Source organism: Bombyx mandarina, chromosome A1 (assembly GCF_030267445.1).
Source record: "Bombyx mandarina strain Sakado chromosome A1, ASM3026744v2".
In the NCBI taxonomy this organism is placed as follows: Eukaryota; Metazoa; Arthropoda; class Insecta; order Lepidoptera; family Bombycidae; genus Bombyx; species Bombyx mandarina.
Genome location: NC_143234.1, coordinates 5,750,908 through 5,767,275, shown reverse-complemented (window position 1 = coordinate 5,767,275; position 16,368 = coordinate 5,750,908). Strand labels below are relative to the sequence as shown.

The 16,368-nt window shown below is 37.0% G+C and overlaps 2 protein-coding genes across 4 annotated transcripts in view; both read left to right on the top strand.

Moving 5' to 3' along the window:
- Positions 1-189: 189 nt before the first annotated feature.
- LOC114245837 (uncharacterized) lies at positions 190-7,108 on the top strand. 3 transcript variants are annotated; one of them, XM_089739499.1, is made up of 7 exons: positions 190-650; positions 3,380-3,505; positions 4,016-4,146; positions 4,904-4,952; positions 5,150-5,273; positions 6,084-6,225; positions 6,399-7,108. In XM_089739499.1, the coding sequence occupies exons 2-7, from the start codon at positions 3,384-3,386 to the stop codon at positions 7,016-7,018; spliced, it is 1,188 nt and encodes a 395-aa protein (XP_089595625.1). In that variant the 5' UTR covers positions 190-650; positions 3,380-3,383; the 3' UTR covers positions 7,019-7,108. The 3 variants fall into 3 exon arrangements, with proteins under 3 accessions (XP_089595625.1, XP_089595624.1, XP_089595626.1); XM_089739498.1 differs by lacking the exon at positions 190-650 and adding an exon at positions 1,016-1,113; XM_089739500.1 differs by lacking the exon at positions 190-650 and adding an exon at positions 1,493-1,614.
- Positions 7,109-15,509: 8,401 nt separating this feature from the next.
- Positions 15,510-16,368, top strand: part of Gfrl (Glial cell line-derived neurotrophic family receptor-like) — a 259,265-nt gene continuing 258,406 nt past the window's right edge. The window contains exon 1 of the mRNA XM_089739470.1: positions 15,510-15,589. The gene's annotated coding sequence lies outside the window, so the exon portion shown is untranslated. The remainder of the gene's footprint in view (positions 15,590-16,368) is intronic.

Below are 16,368 nucleotides of genomic sequence, written 5' to 3'. Positions count from 1 at the left end.
ATGACTTATCCAAGTGTAGTGTTTGTTCACGAGGCCCTCACCATTATAAGCTTTCTCCAGGTCATCCAATCCAGTTTCTGCATATGACAATTCGATTTGTCATAAGGTTTCCTTAAGATGTTCGTATCAAGGTAATGTTTTTATGTTTCTATGTATGTGTATATGTATTCTATTTATATGTATGTACATGATTATATTTATGATGAAATATTTCGGCCTGAAAAATTTCCCAGTTGACTACATATCATCTCAAAACTACATTTAGATGAGTGATTCTATTCGCAATATATTTAAATAAATAAAAAAACTTCAATTATTGATCGTGGCTCTTGACTATTTCTGTCTAGAAGTATACCACTCCTTGAAATCGCACCCTAAAAACCTGTTACTCTACGTGGAGCGATCATTTCCCTCATTAAGCCAACTCATTTCTTTCTCACAAGCAAGGATTGTTTAACAGTGGCTTCAAAAGCCACAGTACATCTGACAGCGATAGCTATCACTTGTAAGGCATCGTACTAAGCTGTCCTTAGCGAGTCAGGTGAACCCGCGTCGATACATACGTACGCGCTGTATAATAGTCAACGTCATAAATTTCCTAGACAAACGAAAAGATGCTATGGAGTAGGCGTTCTTCCTATTTTATATCAGTAAGTAAGATAAACGATTGACTCATTATTCTGAGTAATTGGATTAAACTATCTTTTAAAATGTGCCAAACACAAAAAGATAATTTTATTAATGTTAATAAATAATAAATCGTATTGAAATTGTTGAAGTTACATTTGCCAATCACATGTCTTTTTCCGTCAAAATTCAATGATATAAAATAGATATTAACACGAAAGATCTAAGCGTTTAACTTAGTGATTAGAAGGTTTTATCTATAGATCAGTAATTCTTCAAATAATAGACCGATAACAAAAAAAAATCTTTCTTGAAACTGTCACCTCCACGCGTTTCCTTGTTCTACATCGAACTGACGGTCCGCGAGCATTCACTTCAGTACATATGACCACGTGACAATAGTTACAGTCTTCTCTGCCATTTATTTTTATTAGTGGATGAAATTAAAAAAAATGTGTAGTTTGAATCTGTAAAAATATATATTTGGTAAGTTTATTATTTATAATAATCATATATAATAACTCAGTTAGGTAATCATTATTTTTAGAAAGTTTCGTGTACTCATAGGTGCTCACGGTTAACATTAGTCAGTGTTTGTGTATGAGAAAAAAAAAACCGACCTTATTTAATTAAAGAACTATCGGTATTATTGAGCCTAGAAATCTGTAATTGTAATCTAATTAGAGTTAATTTTTGTTCTGTTTATCTCTATTTGTGTCAATAATGAAAGTGAATAAGAATGAAATAACAATTTAAAAGATTTTTTATTTATTAATAGATGTTCAGTAATAAATTATAAGAAAGGTTGAGAATTTTATAATTTAGTACAGATATAAAGAAACTAGTTTTATGTCTATTAGCTTTTATGGGCGGCTCGTTAGAGCCCACTTATGAACAGTTAAGCGATCCCTATATTAAAACCTTAATTCAGTAGGCAGCAGCTTACATTACTGATGTCTATGAGCAACGGTAAACACTAATCATCAGGTAGGTCGTATTCTCTTCTGTTTATAGCGGCATTAAAAAAATTCGCCTTCCATGTTGAGGAACAAAAATGAAATTTCAATAACATTGAAACAGTGGCTATCTTACTCTACAAAAAAAAAAAAACTATGAACAAAAAATTCCGTACCCATTCTGTTGTCCAAAATCCAAAATGTCTGATGTCCAAAATCTCTGAAAAAATATGTGGTATTTTTAGCCGTCAGAAAAAAAAATTATACTCTATAGCAGTAGACACAATAGGCACTTCGAATCAACACTGAATAAATAAATCATTAAAATAGACGATAATAATCATAGTCAATTGATTAAATTCTTAAATAATTCAATTGATTAAACAAATTTAAATAAAGCGCACACACAATAAAACACGCCTTATTTTAATTAATTCATTTACAACTCTAAAAATTTGTTTTTATTTACGCGCCAATAATTACGTCAAAAATATCGTGTGCTCTTTTAAATATGGCGTCTCATTGAACGCGTGTAGAGAACCATTTATGGAGGCATAATGGTAAAGCGACACAAATTATACTCATTTAGTGGTAATTTAATAAACTTAACTAAATTATAGACATTTAATTCGATTTGAGCGATATAGACGACTAGAGAAGGCACTCACGGTCAATGACCTTGGACGTTGTCATAATTTTATTGGCTGTGGCGTATAAAAAAAGTTTTGTGAGAATTCAAAAGTTTATTTGCTACTTTTACTGAACTTGAACGATATTTTTCGTATTGCAAATTAATGTAATTGACATTTGAAAAGTAATCAAAATGCTCTTGAACATTTACTTGATGAACACACTTAAGTTCATGTTTGAAGATCTATAAGATTAATAAGAATAACAATTTATCAGTACCAGTAGTACTCATCTTGGGTCTACATTGACACAGGTCATAAATGACTGACTCGGTGGTACAGTAATTAGCGCTCCTGATTGTTGCGCAGAGGATCGTGGGTTCAGTGAACGGGTTTGTTTGCTCTTTTTCTGTGTATTTATTATCTATATATTTAAAACGTATGTATGTAAGTCGGTCTCTGGTACCCATAACACAGGGAATCCTAATTTGGAGTCGGATGACCGAGCGTGATTAGTTCCCAGTTATTTATTATTATAAATAGCTCAAGTACCATTATACTACCCCGCAAACCCTTTTTTCTTACAATTGAAAGCATTAAAATCAAATGTGAGTCGACGACCCACAATCCACCTCACGCGTTATTCCGTTTGCGGCTGAGGTTTGAGGCTGACATTCACGATCTTGTGACACACACATGAATATGTATATAACGTGAAACATGTTTACGAGTACTCACGACTGGTAACTTGTTATACCAGTCGCTTGCGATGAAGGAAATTAGCCGGCAGACACAGCCCACTGAGTTTATCGCCGGATCTTCTCAGTGGGTCGCGTTTCCGATCCGGTGGTAGATTCTGCGAAGCACTGCTCTTGCTAGGGTTAGTGTTAGCAACAACGTCAGGTTTGAGCCCCGTGAGCTCACCTACTTGCTAGTGTTGCGCTGAAATGGTCTCTCAAGACCATCAGCTTAGTTTGGATAAAAAAAAGTTGATAGTTCTTATTTCAGCTAAATATTACACAGAATCATTCAATTGCTCAAATAAGCAACTGCTTCTAAAATACGAAGAATGTTGCGATGGTGTATGTAAATATGAATATTTATCAATTACGCTCTATAGCGTATTTTTCATTTTAAGATTATATAATATGCGTAATTAATCAACAGAAAAATGGAAGAAACATTGGATGGGCGGGAAGTATCGGCCGGTGGTTTCGACTCGGCGGCCATCTTGAATGATGACGTAGCACCAACTACGAGCTTCTGCTATGGGATCCCAAATTTATTTAACGGGTAAGATTTATTCCGATCTTTACGAACAAAATGCATGTACCATTAAGACACCCAGGCTTCTGTATGTGCACGATGGACCGGTCTCTTCTTTTTCTCCACCTTATCCCACTATGTGGGGTCGGCACAGCTAATTTTTCTCTTCCATTCTCTTCTATCAGCCGTCATCTCAACACTCACTCCTCTCTCTCATATCGTTATTCACGCACTCCATCCATGTCTTCTTCGGTCGACCTCTTCCCCTTCCTCTTCTCCCTCTACCTTGCATTACCACTACCGGTGAGTTTTTAATTCTCATTACAATGATATGAAGCCTTGGTGGCCTAGAGGATAAGACGTCCGGTGCATTCGTATCGGCTGGCTGTACCGGTGTTCGAATCCTATAGTCAGGTACAATTTCTCAAAAAAAATATCCCATCGTTAGAGTTTTACCTTTTTTATTTATTATTAAATACTATTCATAATTGCAATAAAACTATCAAAATGATGGATTTAAATTTTTAACGAATTTAGGTTGGGTCCTGGTTCCGTTCTCTGTGAGCGTCCTGAGACTGAGCCTTCAGAAGCTTACCCTCAAAACACTGAACCTTCGGAGGACCAGGAACAACAGTTTGAAGACGACGAAGAATACTCACCTAAATCCAGTAAGATCATCATGTACATTTCTCTTTTTTTTTATTGCTTTAGATGGGTGGACGAGTTCACAACCCACATGGTGTTAAGTGGTTACTGGAGCCCATAGACATCTACAACGCAAATGCGCCACCCATCTTGAGATATAAGTTCTAAGATCTCAGTATAGTTGCAACGGCTACCCCACCCTTCAAACCGAAACGCATTACTGCTTATCGGCAGAAATACGCGGGGTAGGTACCCGCCTAAAATTAACCCGGTAATGGTTAATTTCCTTCATCGCAAGCGACTGGTATAACAGGTTACCAGTCGTGAGTACTCGTAAACATGTTTCACGTTATATACATATTCATGTGTGTGTCACAAGATCGTGAATGTCAGCCTCAAACCTCAGCCGCAAACGGAATAACGCGTGAGGTGGACTGTGGGTCGTCGACTCACATTTGATTTTAATGCTTTCAATTGTAAGAAAAAAGGGTTTTCGGGGTAGTATAATGGTACTTGAGCTATTTATAATAATAAATAACTGGGAACTAATCACGCTCGGTCATCCGACTCCAAATTAGGATTCCCTGTGTTATGGGTACCAGAGACCGACTTACATACATACGTTTTAAATATAAAGATAATAAACACCCTACCCGTTCGGACTTACAAGAGGTCCTATCACCAGTAATTACGCAAATAATAAAAAGTCCGCAGAGTTAAAAAATCTATACGTCTCTCAGTTTGTTTGACGATAATATTCTAATTTTAATACGTTTACAGGTTCAGGGTCGAAGGGTGACGTACCCAAAAGAAAACAAAGAAGATACAGGTCTGTAAAAAAATTATATGAATAATAAATGAAAGAATTACATTTACATTTAAAGTTTTTAGAAGCGAATAATGTTCAATATTATAAATCCTTAAATTTAAGTACATAATATTGCTAATGAGATTTTGAGCTAACTGACACAAGCTGTTAATTTATTATTGATTTATATATATTGGTATTTGAACTATTGATTCCAGAACCACCTTCTCCAATATTCAGCTGGAGCAGTTGGAGTCAGCGTTTCAGAAGACTCACTACCCCGATGTGTTCTTTAGAGAAGAACTTGCTATGAGAATTGACTTAACGGAGGCCAGAGTTCAGGTAGTAAATGTACTTAAATTTTACCAGATTACTGACCAGTTTAACTTCTATGTCAAATCAAGAGTGTATCAAGAGCGTAATTGGTAAAATGCCCAGTATTTTTGCTCTGAGTGATTTCACATTTCCAAATTCCAATCGAGCGCTGGATATCAATTGCTACACTTACTATTGTATAATACAGATTTGTTATAATATAATGTTCATAATGTAAAGTCGTCGTGGTCTGCAACGATATTCGAATCCCGCAGGCGTGTACCAATTTTACTAACGAAATACGTACCTACTTAACTAATGTTCACGATTGACTTCCATGGTGAAGAATAGCATCGTGTAATAAAAATCAAACCCGCAAAATTATAATTTGCGTAATTACTGGTGGTAGGACGTCTTGTGAGTCCGCACGGGTAGGCACCACCACCCTGCCTATTTCAGCCATGAAGCAGTAATGCGTTTCGGTTTGAAGGGTGAGGTAGCAGTTGTAAGTATACTGAGATCTTAGAAATTATATCTCAAGGTGGGGGGTGGCATTTACGTTATAGATGTTTATGGGCTCCGGTAACCACTTAACACCAGGTGGGCTGTGAGCTCGTCCACCCATCTATGCATAAATTGCGGTGCCGTTAAATAATGCTATTCCTTCTAAATGTTATTCATGAACACCTTAGTATGCAAGAGCGTATTTTATGGGTTATTTTTGTCCATTATGCTAAAGAAAGTATGGAAGACAGTTAAATGCCACTTAATTATATTAGCTTAAAGAGTTCGACATAAAAGTGAAATTTTGCATAATTTGTTCTCGACTGCTCTCAGGTATGGTTTCAAAATCGGCGGGCAAAATGGCGTAAGCAACAAAAGTCAGGCTGTGATCAATTCCCCCCAAGAGGCCGGTCACCCTCGGACCGTTCTCCTTCTGCTCTGGCGCTGGAGATGAGGGATTTTATCACTATTCCAGGTAAATCCAATAATTAATGTTTTTTATTTGATAGATTAAGGCAGATAAACGAATTATAATGGTCATTATAGCCCGCATCCTTATCAGCCGATAGACAATAGTTTTAAATGCACGAAACTATAATTCAAAATTGACCACAGTGGCTTCTTAATCTTACATTATAACAATTTCAGTTTCGTCGTCGCAAATGGTGAATTTAACTGAAATACCAAATCAGAAACAAACAGGTCCAGCTATTCACATATCAGCACTTCCAACACGACAGAATCCTCAAGCTGAACTGCCGACTTTCTCGATTCCTCTACAATACAATCTTGGTACATTCAAAAAAGTTGACGATGTTCAAATCGAAGAAACAAACGTCACGCAATGGGATAGCAGAATGATACCAACTTTCAACCTAATGAATCTCAAACCACTCATGGAAACAAGAGAAGATGTTAATATTCATGAAATGAAATACGAAGTGAAAGATGAAACAAATAGAGTTAATTTTAATGAAATGAACACTCAAGATATTGAAACTGATTTACTTAAAGAGACAGCTAATGAAGGGCAAAATATATCACCGGATTTCGAAATACGGTACCAATACGAGAATGAACACAATAAAAGATTTAGGGGCGGCTTTGATAATTCCATAATAGAAGATGCCAGGAATGATTATATGTGCGATAGTGAGTTTCTATGTAAAAATAACTTCGATAAAGACAAAACTAGTGACTTTGATGAGTGTCATCTTTTGGATGGGGATAATAATGTTGGTATGAGTAATTTTGGAAGTAATTTATAAGGGTTTTAATTCTAGTTGTTGTGTAGCAATGTAGTAGTCGGGTTTTGTGCAATAAATATTTGTTAAATTAAATCAGTTGTAAATAAAATTGTTCAGTACATTTATTATTGACCCACGCTGTTGTTATAAATGGCGTTAGCAGTCTTGAATTCATGGAATACAATTGAACTCAATAGCCTCGGCCAGTCATACTACATATATGCAATCGTTTTTATATGAATAGTTTTGACCTTTTGTTATTATTCGTGACATTAAAAACAAAATGTATGCAATTCACACGTGGTAGAAATGAAACCTTCCAAAATTAAAATACAATTATCCTAAACGTCTTAAGTATATGTAAAATTTTGTCATTAGTAAATAATTGTAAGGTAGCGCCCTCTGTGAATTGATATTTTAATTTCACGTATAATCCTAAATTAAAATTCACTACAAGAGCTTTCATACACACGTTAGTATTAAAAAATCTCACAGATGGCGCTGTATTAAATAGTATGTATATTTCTGTCTCATTCTTTGCTGGCTTCATCCTACACATTTTTGTATTTGTGTCTCTTACCTGTCGTTTTTTCCGTTGCATCCGGTTTGAAATCACAACGATTCTAAAGAAGTTTTCACTTCAATATTAAACTAATGTTTGACGGGTTCTTACCACGGTCAGTAAAATTTATCGAGCCTCCAATGTTTCAGTGAGCTGTTATAAGTCTATTCGTAGTCATGGAGCTTCCGACTCACCATCCACTAATAGAGAAGCTTAAAAGCTAATATAAAACGTGTATTACAGCAGATTGCAACCTGGTAGTGTAATTATGGCTTGGTAACTATTTCATGTTCTCCATTTTGAATGAATAGAAAATGAATTGGTTATAATTTTAAAATGCACGTTGAATTCAAGAGGATACATTACCTTAATTGTTATTCGTCATGGCCTAAAGAATAAGACGCCCGGTGCATTCGTATCAAACGGTGCAACGGTATTCGAATCCCGCAGGTAGATACTAATTTGGTAGATACAATAATGAAATACATACTCAACATATGTTCATATTTTACCCTTACGGTGAAGGAATAACATCGTGTAATAAAAATCAAACCCGTCAAATTATAATTTGCGTAATTAGTGGTGGTTGGACGTCTTGTGAGTCCGCAGGGGTACCTCTACCCTGCCTATTTCTGCCGTGAAGCAGTAATGCGTTTCGGTTTGAAGGGTGAGGCAAGCTGTTGTACTGTTAAAACTGAGACCCTAGAACTCATATCTCAAGGTGTGTGGCTGCATTTACTTTGTAGATGTCTATGGGCTCCGGTAGCCATTTAACACTAGGTGGCCCTGAGCTCGTCCATTTATTTAAGAAATAAATAATTGTAAATAGACATGCTTTAACAAAAACCGACTTCAAATAGAAAAAAAAGATATTCCAAAACAAATTAATATGCACTAAAAACAATAATTATCGAAATCGATTCACCCAGTCAAAAGTTATGAGGTAATAAACATAAAAATACCACACAGTCGAATTGAGAGCCTCCTCCTTTCTTGAAGTCGGTTAAAAAAATATGATTACCAATTTCACATTGAAATTGGTAAGTGCGACTATTATTGTTATCAGTAAGATCTTCTTTGATTACCGGCTAATAAAAAGTCGATTTGCGTACATAAACTAGTCGACATTGGTGAGTTTATTATAGCACTCTTATTACAATGAAATTACTGGTCTAGGTAGGTGGTGACGCGGTCGCTTGTATACGTCGACGTCACGCAGACTTACACTGTTCAATCGATGCTTGAATAGTTTTCGTGCTTGCTGTTTGAGCGAATAATATTATTGAGTTAATCACTTTATTAAGACTTTTTTTTGGTCTTCAAAAACAAACGAGACAGCTATGAGTCATTGGAAACACCATTCTTTCCTAGCGGTACAAGGTACTCAGACAAGAATCTGCTTCTGGTAACAAGAGCGGGTGCTATTGTTGACTACTAATCTATCTATCTATATACAGGGTGGCCCATAAGTCCTTTGAAAAGTAAAATTTGAATAAAACGAACAGGGCGCGCGTGAGCGGTGCAGGGGAAGCGGGGGGAGTAACTTCGGTTTCTGGGAATTTAGTCGCGATGGAGCGTTTTACCGGAGCGGACCGTGCGTTTTGTGTGCGCGAGTTTTATAAAAACGACAATTCGGCAACCGTTGCGCGGCGTAAATTTCGAGAACACAAAGGTTTACACAACTTTGACGACACTCCAACTCTTCAAACGATTAAGAACTGGGTTGCTAAGTTCGAGGAGACCGGTTCGACGTTAGATAAACCGCGGTTGGGTCGCCCAAGGACGTCACGTACGGAACAAAACATAGACACAGTGACACAGTCTATTCGCGAAAATCCGACACAGTCAACTCGTAAGCGCGCCAGAGCATTAAACGTATCCAGGACATCGTTACAACGGATTTTGAAGAAAGATTTACATATGCACCCTTACAAAATTCAGTTGGTTCAAGAATTAAAGGAAACTGACGGTATTCAAAGACAAAATTATGCGAATGAAATGTTGAATCGGTTTACTTCCTTCAATAACATAATGTTCTCTGACGAGGCTCATTTCCATCTTAACGGGCATGTTAGTAAACAAAATTGCCGCTATTGGAGCCCCATCAATCCAAAACTTAAGCATCAGAAGCCCTTACATAGTCCGAAAGTGACTGTTTGGGCCGCTATGTCAGCCCATGGTATCCTAGGGCCTTACTTCTTTGAGGATGGCAGAGGGCGCGCAGTTACTGTTACGTCGGAGCGATATGTGGCTATGATCGAAGAGTTTTTCATACCAGAATTGCAAAACTTTTCAGGCTTTAATGCCAGGACGTGGTTTCAACAGGATGGGGCCACTTCTCACACCTCTAACACTGCTATGCCCGTTATCCGTCAACTTTTTCCTGGCAAAGTTATCTCTAAGAGAGGAGACATTTCCTGGCCTCCACGTAGTCCAGATCTGACCCCGATGGATTTTTTTTTGTGGGGCTACCTTAAGGCTAAAGTATACGACACAAACCCGCGGTCAATTGAGGCCCTAAAAGAAAACATCCGCAGAGAAATGACAAGCATTTCAGCAGTGACGTGCCGCGCAGTCATCGACAATTTTAGACGTCGTTTGCAAGAGTGCCGTGATCGCAACGGATTACATTTAGGAGATGTTATTTTCAAAAAATAATTCCCGTTTTTTAAGCTTTTTATGTAAATAAAAATGTAATTCATAATGTAATTAGTTTTATTTTAATAATTTTTTTTTCATATCAAAGGACTTATGGGCCACCCTGTATATAAAAATGAATTGCTGTTCGTTAGTCTCGCTAAAACTCGAGAACGGCTGGACCGATTTGGCTAATTTTGGTCTTGAATTAGTTGTGGAAGTCCAGAGAAGGTTTAAAAGGTAGATAAATATGAAAATGCTCGGAATTATCTAAAAATAACAATTTTGTTTTTCCTTTGACGTGTCCCCCGTCGGACGGATTCCTTTTGTTTGTTATAAGTTTATTTTATACAAAAGTTTAGATCTTTTATTTATCGATTGAGGCACTACGAAGTCTGCCGGGTCTGCTAGTACAATAATATAAATAGAGTAAAAGAGGGATCAGTTTATCTACATAAAGTAACTTATTGGTAAGAATGTCTGGAACTAGTGGGGGACCGTCATCCTATGTCTTCCCGACACAATGCAGATATGCGTTCTGTTTTGAAGTTTGAAGGGCGGGACAGCTGTGCTTCATTTATGTGGTCGGGGAAATAAAGATTCAGAGGCTTAGGTGGCTTGTGCATTTAGGGATAGAGTAGGATCGAGCTGTTAAGCAGGTGTATCGAAGGGACATCGTTCTGCATGCAAGCCCAAGTATCTTTAGTCTGATGCTGTGGAAGGGGATCTGCGCGTGCTCCAACTGTCAGACTAGCAAGGTCCCGGCGCAGCGCCGGTGAGGCGGCCTTTAATTAGTAGCCTAGCAAGCACTAGCAAGCCACAGCTTTGCTCGGCTTTCAAGCCTCTCACCACCATCACTTCCATCATTCGTCTATATTAAGAGGATATCTGTAATTCGTATTTTGAGTACTGGTAGTGATTGGTGTCCCAAAAAACTTATCGTGTATTGACCACTAAGCATATTTAATAAAAGCTTTTGTCGTTTAATTATCAATTTACAGTTCTTCTACTCGATATAATCCATTTTTTTTTAAATAAGTCGAAGATACTCTACTACTAAAATACGGGTGCAAAGTTTAAACAAAAAACCTTTCCTCATTGTAAATTCTACGAAACTATTGATTTATTCCGAGAATAAAACTCGTAAGTTCAGTGAATGTTGAATAGTGAACAGTTCCGCGTAAAAATGTTCTCATTAGGACGATGTCCGGGGACAGTTGGGGTCCGAGAGGTAATTCCTGATAACGACCTTCGTAAATTAGCGTTTGCTAAGTAATTAGTTTAAGGATCGATGGCTGGAATATAACAAACGCTTGGGTTTCAGGAAAATTATGTTATTGTTCGTTCTATTTGGAAGTTGTATTTTTTTTTCTATTGCTTAGATAGGTGGACGAGCTCACAGCCCACCTGGTGTTAAGTGGTTACTGGAGCCCATAGACATCTACAACGTAAATGCGCCATCCACTTTGAGATCTAGTTAAAACGGCTGCTCCACCCTTCAAATCGAAACGCATTACTGCTTTACGGCATAAACAGGCAGGGTGGTGGTACTTACCCGCGCGTACTCACAAGAGGTCCTACCACCAGTAATTGCAATAAGTTTAGATATTTAATTATTTCATTGTATTGTATACGTGGGTTAACAAGCCCACCGCATAACTGTTGTTAAGAAGCTACTTATTGAGATCATAACTTGGATACCGCCAGCTTGAGACATTACATAGAAGTCTCAATCCTATTCTATGATGGTTGACCCTTCAAAACGGAACACACAGGGATCATGGTAGCTACGACATTTTCGCTTTGAAAGGTAGAATAGTCAACTGTCTAATTTAATTGGAAGCTATACGTTAAAATAACATGAATACTTTACACCACTGTTATACTCGAAATAGGCAAAAGCAAAACAGTTAATTAACCATTTTCTCCTCTACTCTCCAACAAATTTTCTTTATCTTAGTGGCTATTGGAGAATTTTAGTAATTATTTTTTTCAAAATGTAATCTACAAACAAGAGAGAAAACGTAATGCGTAAATTGATTATGGTCTAATTTGGATCACTGAGTGAACCAAAAGATATTTTTATAGTTTTTGTAGGCAGACGAGCATAGGCCCACCTGATGATGAGTAGTTAGCCTCGCTGATGGACGTCTAATGCCAAGGCATGCTCAAGATCCTACCTAGGACTGAGTACTCTCCGAATGATATATGGCAGAAAAGATAGAACAAACCCACTCTCGATAATTTAGATATGTGGACGAGCTCACAGCCCACCTGGTGTTAAGGGGTTACTGGAGCCCATAGACATTTTTTTTTTTTTATTGCTTAGCTGTGTGGACGAGCTCACAGCCCACCTGATGTTAAGTGGTTACTGGAGCCCACAGACATCCACAACGTAAATGCGCCACACACCTTGAGATATACTTCTAAGGTTTCAGTATAGTCACAACGGCTGCCCCACCCTTCAAACCGAAACGCATTACTGCTTCACGGCAGAAACAGGCGGGGCGGTGATACCTACCCGTGCGGACTCACAAGAGGTCCTACCACCAGTAATTACGCAAATTATAATTTTGCGGGTTTGATTTTTATTACACGATGTTATTCCTTCACCGTGGAAGTCAATCGTGAACGTTTGTTAAGTACATATTTCATTAGAAAAATTGGTACCCGCCTGCGGGATTCGAACACCAGTGCATCGCTAGATACGAATGCACCGGACGTCTTATCCTTTAGGCCACGACGACATAGCATTTCCAGATAACATGAAAAGACTCTGATAGTCATAACGAAATGAGGCTTTGATCCCATTTCTGGAGATCAGAATTCGGAATACCCATAGGTTCTTGTAACAGTAACGCATCCACGGCCAGAATAAAAATACTATGCGTATACATAATATAATATATACATACAGAATAGAATAATCCAATAAAGGTGCCACGCTATTATATATAGCCGTGCTTTGCAGAATCTACCACCGGATCGGAAACGTGACCGACTGAGAAGATCTGGCGAGACGAGAACGTTGACCGGTGCTTGAGGTACCTAAAAGCACCCGTTTTGTGCGACAATAGTTACTCGTATTTATAGCAGAAAGTGGGGGTAGCTTAGTTATGAATTGTCTTGAACACCGTCTTAAACAGCTGTCAAACACTTAACTATTTTTAGTTAACGTTAATAGTGACATTGCGCCGACATATACTCTTATATTTACTGAACAACACTGAAGTGGACATTATATTGAAACAGAACTGCTCACGTCAGTAGCACAACTCTGATTTAGGCATTTATTTTTGTAACATCGATCGATTGTAGTATTTCAGTACAAATATATTTAGCAGTCATAGATTGTAAAGCAAACTCGCCAAGCTAGTGCTACGATCGGTTTCAGTTTGAAAAAGCTTAATCTTGATGTCATTTTGTCAATATTAATGACATTCAAAATAAATAGCTTATTCGCGGCTCACCTGGTAGTCTCTTGTGACAGTGACATTTAAAATCTATACATTCGATTTCCACATTGGGCAAACATTTATCTGATGAATAGGTTTGTTTACTCTTTGTCTGGGTACTTATTAACAATATATGTATATATTTAAAAGTATATAAGTATGTATGTCAGTCTCTGGTACCCATAACACAGGAAAACCTAATTACGGGCCGTATGATCATGTGTGATTTGTTCCCAGCTATTTACTATTATTATTATATTTTTTAAATATATATAGCATATAAAAAAAAAAAAATTCTAAATAAACCAGATAATAATAGTTTACAAGAAAATCGAGTAGTTGTAAGCTATGTTTGATGGCACCGTGGAAGTGTTAACGTAAAATCAGGTCAATTCGTCTGGGTCAAAGGGCTTAAAAAAAGCTCATTCATCGAAAATCAATTTTCGGCTTTACAATAAAAACGTTTGATTCGAAATTTCCTTGTAGTTATTATGTATTGTTGGATAAATCACGTGACCGATTGACGTGTTAGACGATTTTTACGTTAAAGCAACAAAGACAGAAAAACATTGCGAAATTTTAAACTAAAAAAAAACCACGTGTGGCACTCTGGGACTCCCGCGATAAATCTAATACATAGCATTTCTTATCAACTTATGCAATTATAATTAGACAATAATAATTTAATAATAAAACAATAAAAAATAAGACCACGCTATACATAAAATCATTAACAAAAGCAAAACATTAACTGTCCCCTTCACACCCATAAGCTAGACCGTGCGAGAGGGAGATGGGCAGACTTTTCATGACGCGCATGCAGTGCCACGTCACGCCGCACGCTTATTCACAAACTACATAAACGTGTAAATGTGTTGAAAACAATCTAGATGGTAGGCGAAGTGGAGGTGTTAGGTTTTATTTTCGTTACGGAATTTCTTGATTCGGTCGCCGCGCTCAAATCCCTCGATAAAAGCTATGTAATAGCTTAACAATTAATGAAATAAATTATTTTGGTTATTACTAATGCCGAATTTATTCATTTTTCTATATATAATATAAAACAGGTCCATTTTATCCACTTTTGTCCACTTATGTGCTGAATGTACGTACTTAATTTTTCTATGTCACTAAACACAAGCACACTGTAATTTGACAAAGACCTGAACCCTAAAAATCTAGCAATAGAAACTCGAATTTAAAATGAAATGCAAAGATATGACATTCATTTATTGATGAAATTCATTCCAATATAATACGACCACAACGTACTATTTCGAATTTCTTATATAACTCCAGCAGGCTGTTGTAATATTTATATCTATCGTGATTGTGCATAAATTCCAATAGACCGTATCTCAAATGTACAACTAATATGAATGGTGTAAAGCAAACAAGGTATCTGGAAAACTTCATTCGCTCATCGATTTTATACTTAATCCTAAAGCTTTAAGGGTCATTTTATATATGAGATATTTTCAGGACAATTATAAAACCAAATAATCGAATTCACACACATATGCACTATTTTGCTCGTTTTATTTTATTAAAACGAAATTGGTTTCTATCGATGGGACTATTAAGTTGAAAATCGATTAAAACTGTGTATAAATTGTACAACCTATTGACTTGTAGGACGGTGTGCATTCGGTTTTCAGGCACACCACCTCAGCGGGCGAGTAATTTAGATATCCATAGTATTTAGAGCTTTCGCGTTACCGTTCAAAAACCATTTTATTTTGAAAATGTTATGGTGCATGTCATCTTTTGGAATATTGCAGTAGCCGCGGCCGAGGGCTGAAAGGGGTGTAGGGAGGCACAGAGGGGGGAGCTAAAGCCTTTCCAGGCGAGTCTACTACGTTAGTATTGTCGCGTCTGTCGTACTGCACGCACGGATGGCGCGCGTCACCCGTTTAAATTTTTCCATTTTTTAGAAACGTAATTTTCTTTTCGTCTTATCTTAATTACTTTCTAATTTGTTTCCTTTATGAGTGGACGCTGTGTGTTCCGAGAGAGCGTGAATCTGAGTGTTGCCTTATCTGTAAATAAGTATTTGACCCAGTTGTTTTGAAAGTGTTCTATTTTATGTTGTTTTTTTTTTTCAAAATCACATGGGATTTTAGAATGGATGCTATTTGAATTAAAAAATGGAAATGTCAGTCGAAAGCGCGCGAAAACCAGGATACAGGACCGTTAAAATGGCGGGAACGTAGCCGAAGTGTGCGTAAGAGAATGTTATTAAAATTTCAAGTACAAATTTAAAATGGAAATTGTACTGTAATCCAGAAAGCTCCTGGATCATGCTGGGGGAAATTGGGAATTAAAATATTAAGCAGAGTTTTGTTTAAGCAACGTTTTATGATGGATTATAATGTTTAATGCATGCACACGATGCCGATGCAATCTTATTACTAGCTTGAGTAATTTCCGCAAAGCGAAGCGGTTCGAATATTAAAGCCTAAGGGAATAATTATTCTTGAGGAATTAATGAAAATTGGTAAAAGTCTGCTTACAATAAAGAAACCTTCAAACTTAAAAAAAAATATGTTTTAGTTATGAATGTCACTAACTCTTTGACTATACGAAAGAGGGGAAAAGATAAAAAAAAGTGTAACTGCTTCGTTCATTTTACAACCTGAGTTTACGAGCAGTAACATTGACAAGATACAAATGTCTACGTAAGGTCTACGGTTCGTAGGGGCTCTACGAAAGCCTAC

What these genes read in the sequence shown, in the direction of transcription:
- LOC114245837 (XM_089739499.1), top strand. Translation starts at nt 3,384, where the DNA reads ATGGAAGAAACATTGGATGGGCGGGAAGTATCGGCCGGTGGTTTCGAC. An exon ending in AGAATACTCACCTAAATCCA is followed by an intron (nt 4,147 to 4,903) that starts GTAAGATCATCA and finishes ATACGTTTACAG; the next exon opens with GTTCAGGGTCGAAGGGTGAC. An exon ending in TAACGGAGGCCAGAGTTCAG is followed by an intron (nt 5,274 to 6,083) that starts GTAGTAAATGTA and finishes GACTGCTCTCAG; the next exon opens with GTATGGTTTCAAAATCGGCG.